At 44.0% G+C, this 18,731-nt stretch overlaps 1 protein-coding gene across 8 annotated transcripts in view; it reads left to right on the forward strand.

The window, feature by feature from the left end:
* sun1 (Sad1 and UNC84 domain containing 1) overlaps positions 1-18,731 on the forward strand; it is a 63,962-nt gene that overhangs the window by 38,362 nt on the left and 6,869 nt on the right. For 7 of the 8 annotated variants that reach the window (XM_042086727.1, XM_042086730.1, XM_042086726.1 and 4 more), the window contains 6 exons: positions 112-170; positions 6,903-7,096; positions 13,909-14,193; positions 14,692-14,784; positions 15,344-15,405; positions 16,130-16,274. In XM_042086727.1, coding sequence (XP_041942661.1) covers positions 112-170; positions 6,903-7,096; positions 13,909-14,193; positions 14,692-14,784; positions 15,344-15,405; positions 16,130-16,274 — 838 coding nt within the window. The remainder of the gene's footprint in view (positions 1-111; positions 171-6,902; positions 7,097-13,908; positions 14,194-14,691; positions 14,785-15,343; positions 15,406-16,129; positions 16,275-18,731) is intronic. The other variant, XM_042086725.1, reaches the window with a different exon arrangement.

The following is an 18,731-nucleotide window of genomic DNA, read 5'->3' on the forward strand; positions in this document are numbered from 1 at the left end:
CCTAAGACTGTCCAACGTCGCCTTAGATTTGCGGATACTCCTAGGCTCACTCACTCACTCACACACACACACACACACACACACGGTTTTTGATGTGTTTGTGTTTCTCAGGTGCCTGCCCAAACTATGGAAGCTCTTGCCGTTTCTGCTGGCCTTCCTGCTACTTCTGGGTGAGTGTCTGTGTGTGACCAACATAACCTAGTTAGCACACACCCACACACACACACACACACGCACGCGCACACACACACACACACACACACACTTCTACTCCCCAAAGAAGTATAAAGGCAGAACCAGCACGTCTAACCAGCACATGCATCCTGAGTGATAATGTTCTTCTGGGATTGACATCTGATTGGGCTCACTCTCTCAGTGCTGACACACACACACGCACACACACACACACACACACGCGCACACACACACACACACACACACACACACACACACATACACACAGATTGGGCAGACTGAGTGACACGTCTACAGTTCTCAGAGGAGATGAACTGGCTTCTCATTCTGTCCCACAGCATTCTCTCAGTCTAGGTGGTATCTCTCTCTCTCTCTCTCTCTCTTTTTCTATTTCTCTCTCTCTCTCTCTCTTTTTCTATTTCTCTCTCTCTCTCTCTCTCACACACACACTTTCTTTCATTCTCTCTCTTTCTCTCTCACACACTTCACACTTACTTATCTGCATGACTTTGCCTCCACTCTTGGGGCCGAGTGCAAGCTCTTGTGTTGGCCTGTAAAATGCCACACACAAAGGAACATCATCCCAACCACACACACACACACACACACAAACTCAAAACAGAACGCATGGCATATTTTTCATAAATAAATCAAATAAAATGTGCATTTAACTCTTTTTTAATGCTTTGTTGTCATTCTTCTTTTGCTCATCTCCTCTCTTTCCACATCCAACCCTCCCTCTTCCTCTCTCTCTCCCCCTCTCTCTCTCTCTCTCTGTCTCTCTCTCTCTGTGCTCTCTGTGTGCATGGTTGGTGTGAGTGGGCGGAGTCAGTGGTGAGTGGATGGTGGTTTGGACGCAGTACCGCGAACGAGTGTTCTGTTTAAATCTCTATTTCTGACTTTATTTATTTTTCCTTTCTGTCTATCTATTACTTTCTGCTGGAGTACTAAAGATTTTTGCTTTTGTCTTTGCTGACAATAAACAGGGGCTTTTCCCCTAAAGCGACTGCCTCCAGTCTTGTGCTGGAATCATGGCAGAGATTTTTGGTCAACTAACTCGGCGTCATGCTGTTCAAAATAGCATCGGCAGCCAGTGTTGAGGATTGTAGTTTGGCTGCCGAAGAAATTGTTGGTCATGAGAATATCGTATCAGCATCTCGCATGAACAACGCGATTGTGCTTTTCTTAAAGTCAATTGAGTTTGCCAATCAGCTGACGGAGAATGGCGTGGTGATAGATGGCGTTTTTACCTCTGTTGCCCCTCTTTCTACGCCTTCCAAGAAAGTCATTTCGTCTAATGTCCCCCCATTCATTTCTGATGAGATTCTAGGACAAACACTGTCGCGCTATGGCAAAGTGGTCTCAACAATTAAGAAAATTCCGATTGCGAGTAAATCTCCGTTGTTGAAACATATAGTGTCCTTCAGGCGTCTCGTGTACATGATCCTTAAGAATAACAATGATGAATTGGACTTGACAATGAATGTGACTGTGGATAACTTTAATTTATGCAACAACTAGCGTTATGAAATGTTTTGGTTGCGGACAATCGGGGCATCTTGTGCGCACGTGTCCTGATAAAAAGGATGACACGAATAATAGTGGAAAAAGTGAAAATAGCAATGAGTCTAGGGGTGATGTGGCAGAGGGAGCGTCTAAAGAGACCAACGAACCTAATGTTAACATTGGTGCAACTAATGAGGAGGAGGCTGCTGCCTCTGCTAGTGGGCCGGAGAGCCAAACTCCTGATATAACTTTAAATTCATTCCAAGTGCACGGGGAAAATCACGATGTTAGATCGGCTGATGGGGAGGATCTTTCCACACTTTTGGGGGAGACTATCACTGATTCTCAGAACTGTCAGGGGAGCAATGATGATGCCATTAATGGGGAGGAGGTTTCCGTCGCTATAGAAGACATGGAAACCTCCGTGTTGGAGGAGGACGATAATGTGTCTAATAAAGGAAAAAGAAAGCGCGTTAAAAAGAACAAAGGGGGACGCGCTCATATAGAATTGACTGATAATGAGAGTGAAAGTGAATTATAGAGTGGAGGATATAAAGAAATTCCTTAAGGATACAAAACATTCTAGGAAGGTCCGGGTAGACAATTTTTTTTCCTGACATTGAACAGGTTATGAGCAAATCACGAGCATTTATGCGTGATGGTAGCATCACTGATCAAGAGGATTTTCGTCTAAAAAAGATTCTCACAAAACTCAATGTTCTACTGAATGCCAAAGATGACAAATGTTAAAAACCCTTTCCACTTGTGTCCTAGGATGGCTGATTGCATAGGTCCATATTTAGTCTTTTATTTTTTCTTTATAATGATGGGTGAATTTCGTGTTGCTTCTTTAAATGTAAATGGCGCAAGAGAAAAAATTAAGAGGCTCTCTGTTTTTGAAACAATCAGACAGAATAAGTTTGATGTTCTCTTTATGCAAGAAACGCACAGTGATGCGTCTAATGCAGCTGCTTGGGCTCAGGAGTTTGATGGTCTGTCCATACTTAGTCATGGTACTTCTAATAGTGGTGGGGTTGCAGTTCTGTTTTCTAAGTCCTTTATTCCCATCACTTTTGATGTTGAAGAAGTTATAGAGGGAAGACTTTTAAAGGTCAGAGCCCAGTTTGTGTTTATTTGCATTTATGCTCCTACACTGGCAACAGACAGAATGCTGTTTTTAAATACTATTGGAAATGTTATAAAAAATTGCTGTTTAGAGGATATTCTTATCCTTGGAGGAGATTTCAATTGTACTGCACAAAATATTGACAGAAATCATGTTGAGCCGCACATGCCCTCTCGTAGACGGCTTGTAGAGATTATGAAGTCCAATGATCTTAGTGATCAGGCGACTGACGAGGCTTTTCTTTGTGACCTACCTAAGGTATCTGAAGAGGCAAACAGCCCTTGGAAGGGTGTTGACCCTAGAGGAGCTGGAGAGAGCCCTCCACAGTATGGAGAGTGGCAAAGCGCCTGGGGTGGATGGCCTGCCAGTAGACTTTTATAAGTCCTTTTGGCCAGAGTTGGGCACAGATGTGCTTGCTGTTCTGAGAGACAGCATCACCAGAGGGGTGCTGCCACTGAGCTGCCGTAGAGCAGTGCTCACTTTATTGCCAAAAAAGGGAGACCTGACAGATATAAGGTCCTGGAGGCCGGTGTCAGTCCTCTGCTCTGAATACAAACTGCTGTCTAAAGTTTTAGCAAATAGACTTGGGGAGGTTTTGGAGCAGGTAATCCACCCTGACCAGACCTACTGTGTGCCAGGCAGATTGATTCATAACAATGTTTCCTTCATTAGAGATGTTTTTTATATTAGCAAATAGTTCAATCTGGATTTTGGTGTGGTTTCAATTGACCAAGAAAAGGCATTTGATAAGGTTGAGCATAATTATTTGTGGAATACTTTGTCAGCCTTTGGTTTCAGCCCCAATTTTATTCGAAGAGATGTCCTTTGTCGGGCATGCTGTATAGTCTGGCTATTGAACCTTTCCTTGTAAGGTTGAGGAAGGAGATTGTTGGAGTGAAAATGCCTAACTGTGATGATGTTTTTAAATTGGCAGCTTATGCTGATGATGTGGCTGTCCTTGTTAATGGCCAGAGAGATGTTGACACACTTTTAAAAATTTGCAATGAATTTAAGGTTGTTTCTTCAGCAAAGGTAAATTGGTCAAAAAGCATAGCCTTGCTGGTTGGGAGTTGGGTGATTGGCGAACCTGGTCTGCCTGATGGCTTAGTTTGGAATAGGGGTGGGTTTAAATTAACCTGACCCTCGCCAGATGAATTTCGTTCCGCTTAGCTCCGCCACAGGTTTAAATACCTGGGTGCTTTCTTAGGTGGTGATGTTTTTATTCAAAAGAATTTTGAGGGGGTAATTGAAAAAGTTAAAGGTCGTCTAGAGAAATGGACATTTCTTTTCAGTATTACTTCATACAGGGGGCGTGTTCTTATTATTAACAACCTGGTTGCATCCTCTCTTTGGCATCGGCTGGCTTGTGTGGACCCTCCTTCAAACATGCTACCGAAGATTCAGTCAGTCCTGGTTGATTTTTTCTGGGATAATCTACACTGGGTACCTCAGAGTGTTTTATAAATGCCTAAGGAGGATGGTGGACATGGACTGATTCATCTACAGAGTCGAACTGCTGCCTTCCGTCTGCAGTTTGTGCAGCGTCTTCTCACAGGATCACTGGACTCAAGCTGGAAAGCTGCAGCCTGTTGTATTTTACAACTTTTTGAAGAGTTGGGCTTAGATAGGTCTTTCTTCTGGTTTAATCCAAATAGAATGAATCTTAATTAGCTTCCTGCATTTTATAAGAATCTGTTTAAAGTCTGGTCTCTTTTTATAATACAACGCCCACGACAGACAAGCTCATTATTCTGGTTGTTGAAGGACCCTCTGATTCATGGTTCTGTTCTTGATGTGAGTCAGGATTTGTCCCTGGTACCTACTTCTAAGCCTATCAGCTCTGGAGTTATAACCCTTGGGGATCTAGTAGTGTTTGCTGGTCCTGATTTCAGTAATAGCCATACTTTAGCTCAACACTTAGGTGTGAAGTCCATTAGGATAGTTGATCAGCTACTTGGGAAATGGCGGTCTCTCCTAACTGTGGAGGAGATGCAATTGCTTGGAGATTATTTTGGGGGGGGAGTGTAGTCCTGACTGCCATGACCCCTTTCCCAGACTAAGGGCCCGTCCACACGGAGACGCTTTTTAGGTTAAACGCAGAGGTTTTGCTTCGTCTTGGCCGAGCGTCCAAACGAATCCTGTAAACGCACTGCCCGAAACCGCAGTTTTCTGAAACCTGGTCCCAGAGTGGAGAAATCTGAAACCGTAGCCCGTTTGAATTCATTTAGACAGCGAAACCGCACATCCTGCTTGCATATCGATGATGTCATCGCCACACCTCAGCTGCCCTGGACTTGCACTTATAGTATTGCCTAACAATACTAGTTTTCATACATGACATTACCTACGATTACAATCCGTAAGATAAACTGGTGCTGCGCAGCGCCGATAGCTTATGACTTGGTGGACTGTGGACCCGGTGTTTTTTAATGCATTCTAGCTACTGTCAGTGACGCGAGAGAACTTAAGTTATTAGGAAAGTGCGGTGTAAGTTTAGGCTACATTAATTTGTGTGTAGTGCCAGTGTCATTCATTTATTTTTTATGTCTTACAACATATATACATGCATTCACAGTCGAGTGAAATCAGATATAAGCATACAAAGACGCTTAGAACTCACGTTAAGCTGGTTGCACACTGAATGCAAATGCGCGATTTGATTTGATGCAGGCAAACGTATTGTTACTAACAAAGGTTTTATAGCAATATTATAAATGTGGTGACAGAATAGCCTAGAACTTGGGTAAGCCTTGCGTTTAGTAGCCTAATTGCGGTGATAGCCAAAACTAATGTGAATCACGGACTATCCTACAACCAAAGAAAGTAAAGGTGATTAGTAGGCCTACCTGCGTTAGCCAAATAAAGGACAGGACTGCACCCTTCACAAACCGTAAAATAAAGTTGCTTTAGTTTTACAGTTGACTACAGTTGACAGTTCACCATCAGTCCACACAAACAATTCTGGTTTCCTTGCACTAGCCATTTTGTCATAGCTTATTCTGTCTGTTTGTAAAGCACAAACTTTGGTCAATTTCTGTAAAGAAACAGTGCCACCTATAGGCCTGGGGTATGAAGTAACGTGTTGAGTCGTGTTGAGATGGATCCGTTTGGACGCAAATATTCTTGATGCGGTTTCAGGGAAGACGGAGGAAAAAAAGATCGGTTTCGTGCGTGTGGACTAGCCCTTACTCTACTTCCAGATTTAACAGGTTGCACTGGTTGCTACTTACGCCAAGATAGTTTAGTTTTCCTGGGTTCTGTAACTGTAGCTGTAACTAGTAAATCATTGTATAAACTGTGTGTTCTCTCCCTAAATAAAAGGTCTCTGGACAAGAGGGTGGATACACTCTGGCGTGAAGTTCTGCAGGTTGAAAATGATGTGAAACCACAATGGCGAGCGTTGTACAAGTCACCATTAACTAAAATGCTGGCGATCTACAATGGCGTATTCTGCATGGTGCAATAGCAGTGAATGCTTTGATTTCTGTTTTAAATCCAATGGTTGATCAGGGGTGCCCTTTTTGTTCTGTAAGGGAGACTGTATTCCATGCCTTTATGCACTGCCATGCCACTTATGCACACTTTAAGTTTGATGAAAGTTTCTCTTCGGAGATTTTCATTTTTGGTTTTAAATATGTACAAAAGCATCACTTCAAGTGTCAGCTCCTAAACTTTCTGCAAGGGCAAGCAAAGATGGCGATATATGTTAGTCGTAAAAGGAAAGTTGAGCAGGATGTAGATGTTGATATTCTAATGGTGTTTTCTATTATTGTAAGGTGTCGTATGTTGATTGATTTTCATTTTTATAAATCTATGAAGATTCTTGATGTTTTTGAGGAAAAATGGTGCTACAACAGCGTGATGTGTGTTGTTGAGAATGACAAGCTACAGATTGCACATTACTTAAATTAACTTTCCTAACTTTTACTTTTTGAGTACAGTGTCAAGTTGATCTTGATGTATTTTTAAGATTGTAATAAAGAGTTTTTAAAAATGCAATTCTCTCTCTCTCTCTCTCTCTCTCTCTCTCTCTCTCTCTCTCTCTCTCTCTCTCTCTCTCTCTCTCTCTGTGCAGGTCTGTGGTACCTGGGTCCGTCCAGCCTGTTGGGCCTGCTGCCTGTGGTCAACCTGACGGAGTGGAGCTCGGAGTCTCTCTACTCCCTGCTGCCCTCCTCCTCACTGTTCCCCGCCGCGGACGCCCCCATGGAGCAGGCCCCCCCACTACCCCCCATCTCCAGCCCCACACCCGCTACACCCTCCGTCCAACAGGTAGGAACCCTACACACACACACACACACACACACGCACGCACGCACAAACATCACATATCACACACACTCACGCACGCACGCACGCACAAACGCACACACATCACATATCACACACACACACGCACGCACACACACACACACATGCTGTGGGGCAGCCGTGGCCCACTGGTTAGCACTCTGGACTTGTAACCGGAGGGTTGCCGGTTCGAGCCCCGACCAGTGGGCTGCGGCTGAAGTGCCTTTGAGCAAGGCACCTAACCCCTCACTGCTCCCCGAGAGCCGCCATTGTAGCAGGCAGCTCACTGCGTCGGGATTAGTGTGTGTTCACTGTGTGCTGTTTGTGTTTCACTAATTCACTGATTGGGTTAAATGCAGAGACCAAATTTCCCTCACGGGATCAAAAAAGTATATATACTTACTTACATACATCACATATCACACACATACACTCACACACACATATCACACACATATCACACACACACACAACACATATCACACACACACACACAGACACACACACACACATACATGCACAATGCTTATAAGGGATGACTGTTATAGTAGCAGGCTCTACTATCTGCTATTTCAACTCAGTCAGGGTGGAAGAATATGACCATGCACTTGTGCTCCAGCTGACTCGGCCCATTTCACTTATATCTCTTCCTCCCTCTTATTCTCACTGAATATTACCATATACAATATTACATCTATCTAACTCCCTCTCTCTCTCTCCCTCTTTCTCCCTCCCTCTCCCTCTCTCCCTCCCTCTCTCTCTCCCTCTCTCTCTCTCTCTCTGCGCATGGTTGGTGTGAGTGGGCGGAGTCAGTGGTGAGTGGATGGTGTTTCGGTCGCTGTACCGCGAACGAGTGTTCTGTTTAAATCTCTATTTCTCACTTTACTTCTATTTTCTTTCTTTCTATCTATTACTTTCTGCTGGAGTACTAAAGGTTTTTGCTTGGTTTAGTTTTCTGGCAATAAACAGGGGGTTTTCCCCTAAAGCGACTGCCTCCAGTCTTGTGCTGGAATCATGGCAGAGATTTTTGGTCAACTAACTCGGCGTCATGCTGTTAAAATAGCATCGGCAGCCAGTGTTGAGGATTGTAGTTTGGCTGCCGGAGAAATTGTTGGTCATGAGAATATCGTATCAGCATCTCGCATGAACAACGCGATTGTGCTTTTCTTAAAATCAATTGAGTTTGCCAATCAGCTGACGGAGAATGGCGTGGTGATAGATGGCGTTTTTACCTCTGTTGCCCCTCTTTCTACGCCTTCCAAGAAAGTCATTTTGTCTAATGTCCCCCCATTCATTTCTGATGAGATTCTAGGACAAACACTGTCGCGCTATGGCAAAGTGGTCTCAACAATTAAAAAAATCCCGATTGCGAGTAAATCTCCGTTGTTGAAACATATAGTGTCCTTCAGGCGTTTCGTGTACATGATCCTTAAGAATAACAATGATGAATTGGACTTGACAATTAATGTGACTGTGGATAACTTTAATTATGTGATTTATGCAACAACTAGCATTATGAAATGTTTTGGTTGTGGACAATCGGGGCATCTCGTGCGCGCGTGTCCTGATAAAAAGGATGACACGAATAATAGTGGAAACAGTGAAAATAGCAATGAGTCTAGGGGTGATGTGGCAGAGGGAACGTCTAAAGAGACCAACAACGAACCTAATGTTAACTTTGGTGCAAATAATGAGGAGGAGGCTGCTGCCTCTGCTAGTGGGCCGGAGAGCCAAACTCCTGATTTAACGTTAAATTCAGTCCAAGGGCACGGGGAAAATCACGATGTTAGATCGGCTGATGGGGAGGATCTTTCCGCACTTTTGGGGGAGACTATCACTGATTCTCAGAACTGTCAAGGGAGCAATGATGATGTCATTAATGGGGAGGTTTCCGTCGCTATGGAAGACATGGAAACCTCCGTGTTGGAGGAGGACAATAATGTGTTTAAAGCACCGTCGAATAAAGGAAAAAGAAAGCGCATTATAAAGAATAAAGGGGGACGCGCTCATATAGAATTGACTGATAATGAGAGTGAAAGTGATCTCTCTGACTGTAGTGTAACCTGCAGCTTGCGACTAAGCGGCTATCGCACTCGCAATTATAGAGTGGAGGATATAAAGAAATTCCTTAAGGACACAAAACATTCTAGGAAGGTCCGGGTAGACGAATTTTTTCCTGACATTGAACAGTTTATGAACAAATCACGAGCATTTATGCGTGATGGTAGCATCACTGATCAAGAAGGATTTCGTCTAAAAAAGATTCTCACAAAACTCAATGTTCTACTGAATGCCAACGATGACAAATGTTAAAAACAATTTCCACTTTGTGTCCTAGGATGGCTGATTGCATATGTCTATATTTATTTTTTTATTTTTTCTTTATAATGATGGGTGAATTTCGTGTTGCTTCTTTAAATGTAAATGGCGCAAGAGAAAAAATTAAGAGGCTCTCTGTGTTTGAAACAATCAGACAGAATAAGTTTGATGTTCTCTTTATGCAAGAAACGCACAGTGATGCGTCTAATGCAGCTGCTTGGGCTCAGGAGTTTGATGGTCTGTCCATACTTAGTCATGGTACTTCTACTAGTGGTGGGGTTGCAGTTCTGTTTTCTAAGTCCTTTATTCCCATCACTTTTGATGTTGATGAAGTTATAGAGGGAAGACTTTTAAAGGTCAGAGCCCAGTTTGAAAATCGTTTTTTTGTGTTTATTTGCATTTATGCTCCTACACTGGCAACAGATAGAATGCTGTTTTTAAATACTGTTGGAAATGTTATAAAAAATTGCTGTTCAGAGGATATTCTTATCCTTGGAGGAGATTTCAATTGTACTGCACAAAATTTTGACAGAAATCATGTCGAGCCGCACATGCCCTCTCGTAGACGGCTTGTAGAGATTATGAAGTCCAATGATCTTAGTGATATTTGGAGGAACTTTCATGGTGAACAGAAGCAATATACTTGGGCACACTCATATAATAATTGTTTGTCTCTTGCAAGACTTGACAGGTTTTATGGTTTCAAACATCAGCGTAGTCTATTCAGGAAATGTTCAATAATTCCAGTTGGCTTTTCTGACCATAGTTTGGTTTTCTGTTCTTTATTTCTAGAATTTGTAAAACCAAAAAGTGCCTACTGGCACTTTAATACCAATTTGTTGGCTGATGGCCATTTTAGAGAAGTCTTCCTTTTTTTCTGGAAGGAATTTAGAACCACGAAATCCTGTTATAAGTCTTTGCAGCAATGGTGGGATTGTGCCAAGGTACAAATAAAACAACTCTGCCAGGAGTATACAGCCAATGTCACAAGGAACATAACACTCTCAATGAAAAAAATAGAGGAGGAAATAATCGAACTTCAAAATCTGGCAGAACAAACGGGTGATCAGGCACCCACTGAAATTCTTAACTCAAAAAAGAAAACATTGGCTGACTTTTTAGGTTTGAGGGCACAGGGAGCTCTGGTCAGGTCCCGCTTCCAGAGTGTGGAGCTGATGGATGTACCATCAAAATTCTTTTTTAACTTGGAGGTAAAGAATGGACAGAGGAAGTTCATTCATGCTTTGAGGTCTGAAGATGGGAGAATCCTTTCTAATTCTCCAGAAATACGCAATAGAGCAGTACATTTTTATAAGGAGCTTTATAACAGCGAAAATCCACAAGATCAGGCGACTGACAAGGCTTTTCTTTGTGACCTACCTAAGGTATCTGAAGAGGCAAACACAGCCCTTGGAAGGGTGTTGACCCTAGAGGAGCTGGAGAGAGCCCTCCACAGTATGGAGAGTGGCAAAGCACCTGGGGTGGATGGCCTGCCAGTAGACTTTTATAAGTCCTTTTGGCCAGAGTTGGGCACAGATGTGCTTGCTGTTCTGAGAGACAGCATCACCAGAGGGGTGCTGCCACTGAGCTGCCGTAGAGCAGTGCTCACTTTACTGCCAAAAAAGGGAGACCTGACAGATATAAGGTCCTGGAGGCCGGTGTCAGTCCTCTGCTCTGAATACAAACTGCTGTCTAAAGTTTTAGCAAATAGACTTGGGGAGGTTTTGGAGCAGGTAATCCACCCTGACCAGACCTACTGTGTGCCAGGCAGATTGATTCACAACAATGTTTCCTTCATCAGAGATGTCTTCTATATTGGCAAATACTTCAATCTGGATTTTGGTGTGGTTTCAATTGACCAAGAAAAGGCATTTGATAGGGTTGAGCATAATTATTTGTGGAATACCTTGTCAGCCTTTGGTTTCAGCCCCAATTTTATTCGAATGATCAAAGCATTGTATTGTGACATTGAAAGTATTCTCAAGGTTAATGGTGACTTGTGCGCTCCTTTTAAGGTATACAGAGGTGTCCGTCAAGGATGTCCCTTGTCGGGCATGCTGTATAGTCTGGCTATTGAACCTTTCCTTGTAAGGTTGAGGAAGGAGATTGTTGGAGTGAAAATCCCTAACTGTGATGATGTTTTTAAATTGTCAGCTTATGCTGACGATGTGGCTGTCCTTGTTAATGGCCAGAGAGATGTTGACACGCTTTTAAAAATTTGCAATGAATTTAAGGTTGTTTCTTCAGCAAAGGTAAATTGGTCAAAAAGCATAGCCTTGCTGGTTGGGAGTTGGGTGAGTGGCGAACCTGGTCTGCCTGATGGCTTAGTTTGGAATAGGGGTGGTTTTAAATACCTGGGTGTTTTCTTAGGTGATGATGCTTTTATTCAAAAGAATTTTGATGGGGTAATTGAAAAAGTTAAAGGTCGTCTAGAGAAATGGAAATTTCTTTTCAGTATTACTTCGTACAGGGGGCGTGTTCTCATTATTAACAACCTGGTTGCATCCTCTCTTTGGCATCGGCTGGCTTGTGTGGATCCTCCTTCAAACCTGCTACCGAAGATTCAGTCAGTCCTGGTTGATTTTTTCTGGGACAATCTACACTGGGTACCTCAGAGTGTTTTATATCTGCCTAAGGAGGATGGTGGACATGGACTTATTCATCTACAGAGTCGAACTGCTGCCTTCCGTCTGCAGTTTGTACAGCGTCTTCTCACAGGATCACTGGACTCAAGCTGGAAAGCTGCAGCCTGTTGTATTTTACAACTTTTTGAAGGGTTGGGCTTAGATAGGTCTTTGTTCTGGTTTAATCCAAATAGAATGAATTTTAATTTACTTCCTGCATTTTATAAGAATCTGTTCAAAGTCTGGTCTCTGTTTATAATTCAACGCCCACGACAGACAAGCTCATTATTCTGGTTGTTAAAGGAGCCTCTGATTCATGGTTCGGTTCTTGATGTGAGTCAGGACTTGTCCCTGGTACCTACTTCTAAGCTTATCAGCTCTGGAGTTACAACCCTTGGGGATCTAGTAGAGTTTGCTGGTCCTGATATCAGTAATAGCCATACTTTAGCTCAGCACTTAGGTGTGAAGTCCATTAGGATAGTTGATCAGCTACTTGGGAAATGGCGGTCTCTCCTAACTGGGGAGGAGATGCAATTGCTTGGAGATTATTTTGGGGGGGAGTGTAGTCCTGACTGCCATGACCCCTTTCCCAGACTTACTCTACTTCCAGATTTAACAGGTTGCACTGGTTGCTTCTTACTCCCAGATAGTTTAGTTTTCCTGGGTCCTACAGCTGCAACTAGTAAATCATTGTACAAACTGTGTGTTCTCTCCCTAAATAAAAGGTCTCTGGACAAGAGGGTGGATACACCCTGGCGTGAAGTGTTGCAGGTTGAAAATGATGTCAAACCACAATGGCGTGCGTTGTACAAGTCACCATTAACTAAAAAAGCTGGCGATCTACAATGGCGTATTCTGCATGGTGCAATAGCAGTGAATGCTTTTATTTCTGTTTTAAATCCAATGGTTGATCAGGGGTGCCCTTTTTGTTCTGTAAGGGAGACTGTATTCCATGCCTTTATGCACTGCCAGAGGCTCAGACCTCTTTTTGCTGTTTTGATGGCACTTTTCTTTAAGTTTGATGAAAGTTTCTCTTCGGAGATTTTCATTTTTGGTTTTAAATATGTACAAAAGCATCGCTTCAAGTGTCAGCTCCTAAACTTTCTGCTTGGGCAAGCAAAGATGGCGATATATGTTAGTCGTAAAAGGAAAGTTGAGCAGGATGTAGATGTTGATATCCTAATGGTGTTTTCTATTCTTGTAAGGTGTCGTATGTTGATTGATTTTCATTTTTATAAATCTATGAAAATTCTTGATGTTTTTGAGGAAAAATGGTGCTACAACAGCGTGATGTGTATTGTTGAGAATGATAAGCTACAGATTGCACATTACTTTATTTAACTTTCCTAACTTTTACTTTTTGAGTATAGTGTCAAGTTGATCTTGATGTATTTTTAAGATTGTAATAAAGAGTTTTTGAAAATTCAATTCAATTCTCTCTCTCTCTTCCTCTCTCCCTCCCTCTCTCTCTCTCTCTCTCTCTTCCCTCTCTCCCTCCCTCTCTCTCTCTCTCTCTCTCTCTCTCTCTCTCTGTCTCTCTCTGTCTTTCCCTCTCTCTCCCTCCCTCTCTCTCTCCCTCCCTCCCTCTCTCCCCTCTCTCTCTCTCTCTCTCTCTCTCTCTCTCTCCCTCCCTCTCTCTCTCCCCCTCTCCCTCCCTCTCTCTCTCTCTCTTCCTCTCTCCCTCCCTCTCTCTCTCTCTCTCTCTCCCCTCTCTCCCTCCCTCCCTCTCTCTCTCTCCCCTCTCTCTCTCCCTCTCTCTCTCTCTTCCCTCTCTCCCTCTCTCCCCTCTCTCCCTCCCTCCCTCTCTCTTCCCTCTCTTTCTCTCTGTCTCTCTCTGTGTCCCTCTCTCAGCAGTCCGAGGCTGAGGCTCGTTTGCTGGCGGCTCTGGCTGCGGACGCCGAGCGCCTGTCCCTGCTGGAGGGGCGCGTGGCCGCACTGTGGCAGAGTGTCCAGCAGGGGGAGCGGCAGCAGGAGGAGCAGCATGGCGAGGCGCTGGGCCTCTACCGGAGCCTGGAGGAGCAGCTGCGCACGGCCACTGACCGCCACACGCTCGGCCTCTGGGTGTCCGGCCTGCTGGAGGACAAGCTGAGCGCGCTCAGAGCCCACCTGGAGCGGCAGGCCAATCAGAGAGCAGAGGTGAGGGGGGGGAGAGGGTGGGATTGGAGCAGCGGGCCAATCAGAGAGCAGAGGTGAGGGTGGGATTGGAGCAGCGGGCCAATCAGAGAGTAGCGGTGAGGGGGGACGAGGATGGGATTGGTGGACACGGGAGAAAGAGGGGTTTGTGGGGTATGTTAAGTGTGCTGTGTTGTTTTGAGCCTTTACTTTGTGTGTGTGTGTGAGAGAGAGAGAGTGTTTGTGTGTGTGTGTGAGAGAGAGAGAGAGAGTGTGTTTGTGTGTGTGTGTGTGTGTGTGTGTGTGTGTGTGTGTGTGTGAGCGAGAGAGAGAGAGAGACTGCTGTGTGTGTATGTGTGAGACAGGGAAATACAGTCTCATCTGAAAGACTTTAGATACAAATAATGGAACCAGGAGATGTAACAGCTCAAATTAACATTTTATGCCCCCCCCTCTCTCTCCTCTCTCGCTCTCTCTCTCTCTCTCTCTCTCTCGCCCTCTCTCTCTCTCCCTCTCTCTCAGTCTCAGGAGCAGTATGTGGTGGAGCAGAAGGCTCACAAGACTCGCCTAGCTGAACTGGAGATCCTGCTGCAGGCACTGGCTGCCAAGACTGAGGTCTGTGTGTGTGTGTGTGTGTGTGTCAGTGTATGTGTCCATCAGTCTGTGTGTGTGTGTCAGTGTATGTGTCCATCAGTCTGTGTGTGTGTGTTTGTGTCAGTGTATGTGTCCATCAGTCTGTGTGTGTGTGTGTGTGTGTGTCAGTGTATGTGTACATTAGTCTGTGTGTGTGTGTGTGTGTTTGTGTCATTGTATGTGTCCATCAGTCAGTGTGTGTGTGTGTGTGTGCGCATGCATGTGGCCTGTCATATGACTAACTGAGTTAGTGTGTGTAAATAAATGTGTCATCCTCGGTAAGGGCTAACAGGGTTCCTGTGTGTGTGTGTGTGTGTTAACAGGGTTCCTGTGTGTATGTGTGTCTGTCTGTCTGTGTGTATGTGTGTCTATCTGTGTGTGTGTGTGTGTGTGTGTGTGTGTGTGTGTTTGTGTGTGTGTTTGTGTGTGTGTGTGTGTGTGTGTGTGTGTGTGTGTGTGGGTGTGTGTGTGTGTTTGTGTGTGTGTGTGTGTGTGTGGGTATACATATAACTGTGACGTCCTTGTGTGTTTGGTCCTGCAGGAGGTGCAGCATGGGCAGAAGGATCAGGAAGCTGAAGCAGCCGTCCCTCCTCCTCCAGTCAGGTGGGATCCCTCAACCAATCAGCTTTCACAAACTCACCCCTCACATCAGCCTCAACCAATCAGCTTTCGCAAACTCACCCCTCACATCAGCCTCAACCAATCAGCTTTCGCAAACTCACCCCTCACATCAGCCTCAACCAATCAGCTTTCACAAACTCACCCCTCACATCAGCCTCAACCAATCAGCTTTCGCAAACTCACCCCTCACATCAGCCTCAACCAATCAGCTTTCACAAACTCACCCCTCACATCAGCCTCAACCAATCAGCTTTCACAAACTCACCCCTCACATCAGCCTCAACCAATCAGCTTTCGCAAACTCACCCCTCACATCAGCCTCAACCAATCAGCTTTTGCAAACTCACCCCTCACATCAGCCTCAACCAATCAGTTTTCACTTACTCCCTCCTCACATCAGCCTCAACCAATCAGGTCTCTCTCACTCACCTTACATCGGCCTCAACCAATAAGCTTTCACTTCCTCACCCACCCACTCAATAGAATATATCTAGACTGAAGTACATGTCCAGTACTTTACTATTTGACCCTCCTTCTGTCTCCCTCAACCTCACTCGTTTTCTCACTCGTTTCTCTCTCGTTTCTCACTGTTTTCTCACTCGTTTCTCACTGTTTTCTCACTTGTTTCTCACTGTTTTTTTCCCTCGTTTTCTCACTAGTTTCTCACTGGTTTCTCACTAGTTTCTCACTGGTTTCTCTTCCTCAGTGTGGGGGTGGGCCAGGAGGAGCATGATGCTTTGCTGCAGCAAGTGGGGCGGTTGGAGGCGGAGCTGGGCCGCATCAGAGACGACCTCCAGGGAGTTATGGGATGTCGCGGGCGCTGTGAGCAGCTGGACACCCTGAAAGAAACTGTAAGAAACGCATGTGCGCACGCACACACACATAAACAGATACAGATCCACACACACATAGGGATGTAACGATTACCGGTATAATGGTAAACCGCAATAAAAATGTTGACGATAATAATTACCGTTTTCATTTCAAACATCATAATTATCATGGTTGATTACCACAGTGTGGAAACCGTGTGTTTAATCCTTCTCAGCTTCATCCGAGCCTGCTTTTGACATACAGTAGGCCTGGTACAATGAAACAAAACTGGTACCCTACTGATTCTGATATGGATGGATGGATTTAACTGAGATTCGGATTAGGCTACACCTGCTTTTCAAAGGCGGAACATTTTCACCGCAATACATACAGTGCATCATGTAGCCACTAAGTTTGTTTCGCCAGTCAGAATGTAGGCCTATGAATGTGAATGAAAATATGTCCTTCTCCAGTAGCAATAGGCCACCTTAAAATGCACCAGAACAAAGGAATCACATCTACTCAGTAACAACTATGAGCACCCCCAGATGAAAATGAGTTCCAGCGTCCCTGGTTAACTTTTGATAAGATTTTTGTAACATAGTAAACACTGTAAAACTTGTGGAAACTATTTCAGCTTGTGGCCTATCAGTGCTTTCTGAACATATTGAACACACTTTTCAAAATACCGTAATAATACCAAAAACCGTGATTATTTTAGTCACTATAACCTAGGGATGTCCCGATCCAGCTTTTTGCACTTCCGATCCGATACCGATATTGTAGCTTTTAGCATCTACCGATACCGGCCGATCCAAGCATGTATTAAAGATTAAAGATATGTACTTATTTTGTTGTTATACTCATGTTGAAAAGGGTTTTACTCTTAAGAACAACTAGCCAACTTAATTAGGTTAGTTTGAATAATCCACAGTGGTTGGTAATGAGAAGCTGACCTGTTTATTCTTAACAGGTTTAAATAAACACAAAATAATAAATAGTCAATTAACCACACAAACTGAATTGGCATCAGTGCTCTGCTCTTGAACAACAAGAGTGTAAACCAAGGCTTAAAAAGCCATCAGTGCAAACAATATTGTAAACTGTATAAAAAAAAAAGCAAAACACAGAAAAGCTGAGTAGAAAACAAATAGTCAATTAACCACACAAACTGAATTGGCATCAGTGCTCTGCTCAAGAGTGTAAACCAAGGCTTAAAAAAGCCATCAGTGTAAACAATATAAAATTATAAAAGCAACACACACAAAACCTGAGTAGAAAATAGTCAAATTACCACACACACACTCTGAATTGGCTATAACAACCCAAATAACTGTCACGCCTTCTACAGTATTGCTATCTCCTCCACACTTTACTGCTCCATCTCCATACTCCCTTCAATTTCTACTGTTTGCCCTGGCTGCAGTCTGAGCATGATGGGGAGATTCTTCTTCTCAAAGGTGATCATTTCAACATGCTCAGGTGTCAGCCTGCTCCTGTGCTCATCAATGATAAGTGAGACTGCGCTAAAAAGCCTCTCACTGTTGCGTTTTAAAAGCGAAACTGATGCCACAACTGGTCTGTGTTTGCTGAAGTAAGCTAGGCTACAGGCTGCATTTATTACAGAAAATCAAGCAACATAGCAAGTAGGCCTATCTACACTATTTAGAGACAGGATCTTAAGTTTACCGCGACAACAGCTGTCACTAATTCACATCGTCGTAGGCTGCGCCGATGCACAGACTAAACGGTAAAAAAAGTTATGATTGCCTACTGGAAGCTTCTGCCCTTTTGGATGTGTAGAGTTGTAGGCCTAGGTGCACTTAGTTGTTAGCGATTGACCAGGTTGCTTTTTGAAATGAAATGCGTTTGTTAGGCTAGCCGATTGTAAAAATAGGGAAATTAAAGTGCGTGCTGTGCCTATACATTACACAAACAATCTTAAATCGCAAAGATTACATTCGTTAGACAGGCAAAGCTGTCAGCAGCAACATGCATAAGAGCCTTAATAGTAAGAGGGTCTCGCGGGCGGTCGCGGTTAACATTAGGCTATATTAATTCAACTCTGACATGAAATGTTTGCTCGATAACTTTAAATTCTTAGTGGGACATGCACAGACAAGTGGGATGCTGGACAGGTCGCTAGGTGTGCTGAAAAACGCGGACCGGATTTGGGGGGGAAAAGCTGAAAAAAACTGGAATGAATTACCTACATCGGTGCGCTGGAAAACACGGACCGGAGTTTTGAAAACAAACTGGATCGGGAGACCGGATCGGGATTTTCCCGTGCAGGCCGATCCCACATTTTTTGCTAATATCGGCGGCCGATCCAATCCAAATATCGGATCAGGACATCCCTACTATAACCGTGAGGTTAAAATTTCATACCGTTACATGCCTACACACACACACACACACACACAGATCCACACACACACACACACACACACAGATCCACACACACACATATCTGATTGTCACGGGTCACCCACTCA

This window comes from Alosa sapidissima, chromosome 3 (assembly GCF_018492685.1).
Source record: "Alosa sapidissima isolate fAloSap1 chromosome 3, fAloSap1.pri, whole genome shotgun sequence".
Lineage (NCBI taxonomy): Eukaryota > Metazoa > Chordata > Actinopteri > Clupeiformes > Clupeidae > Alosa > Alosa sapidissima.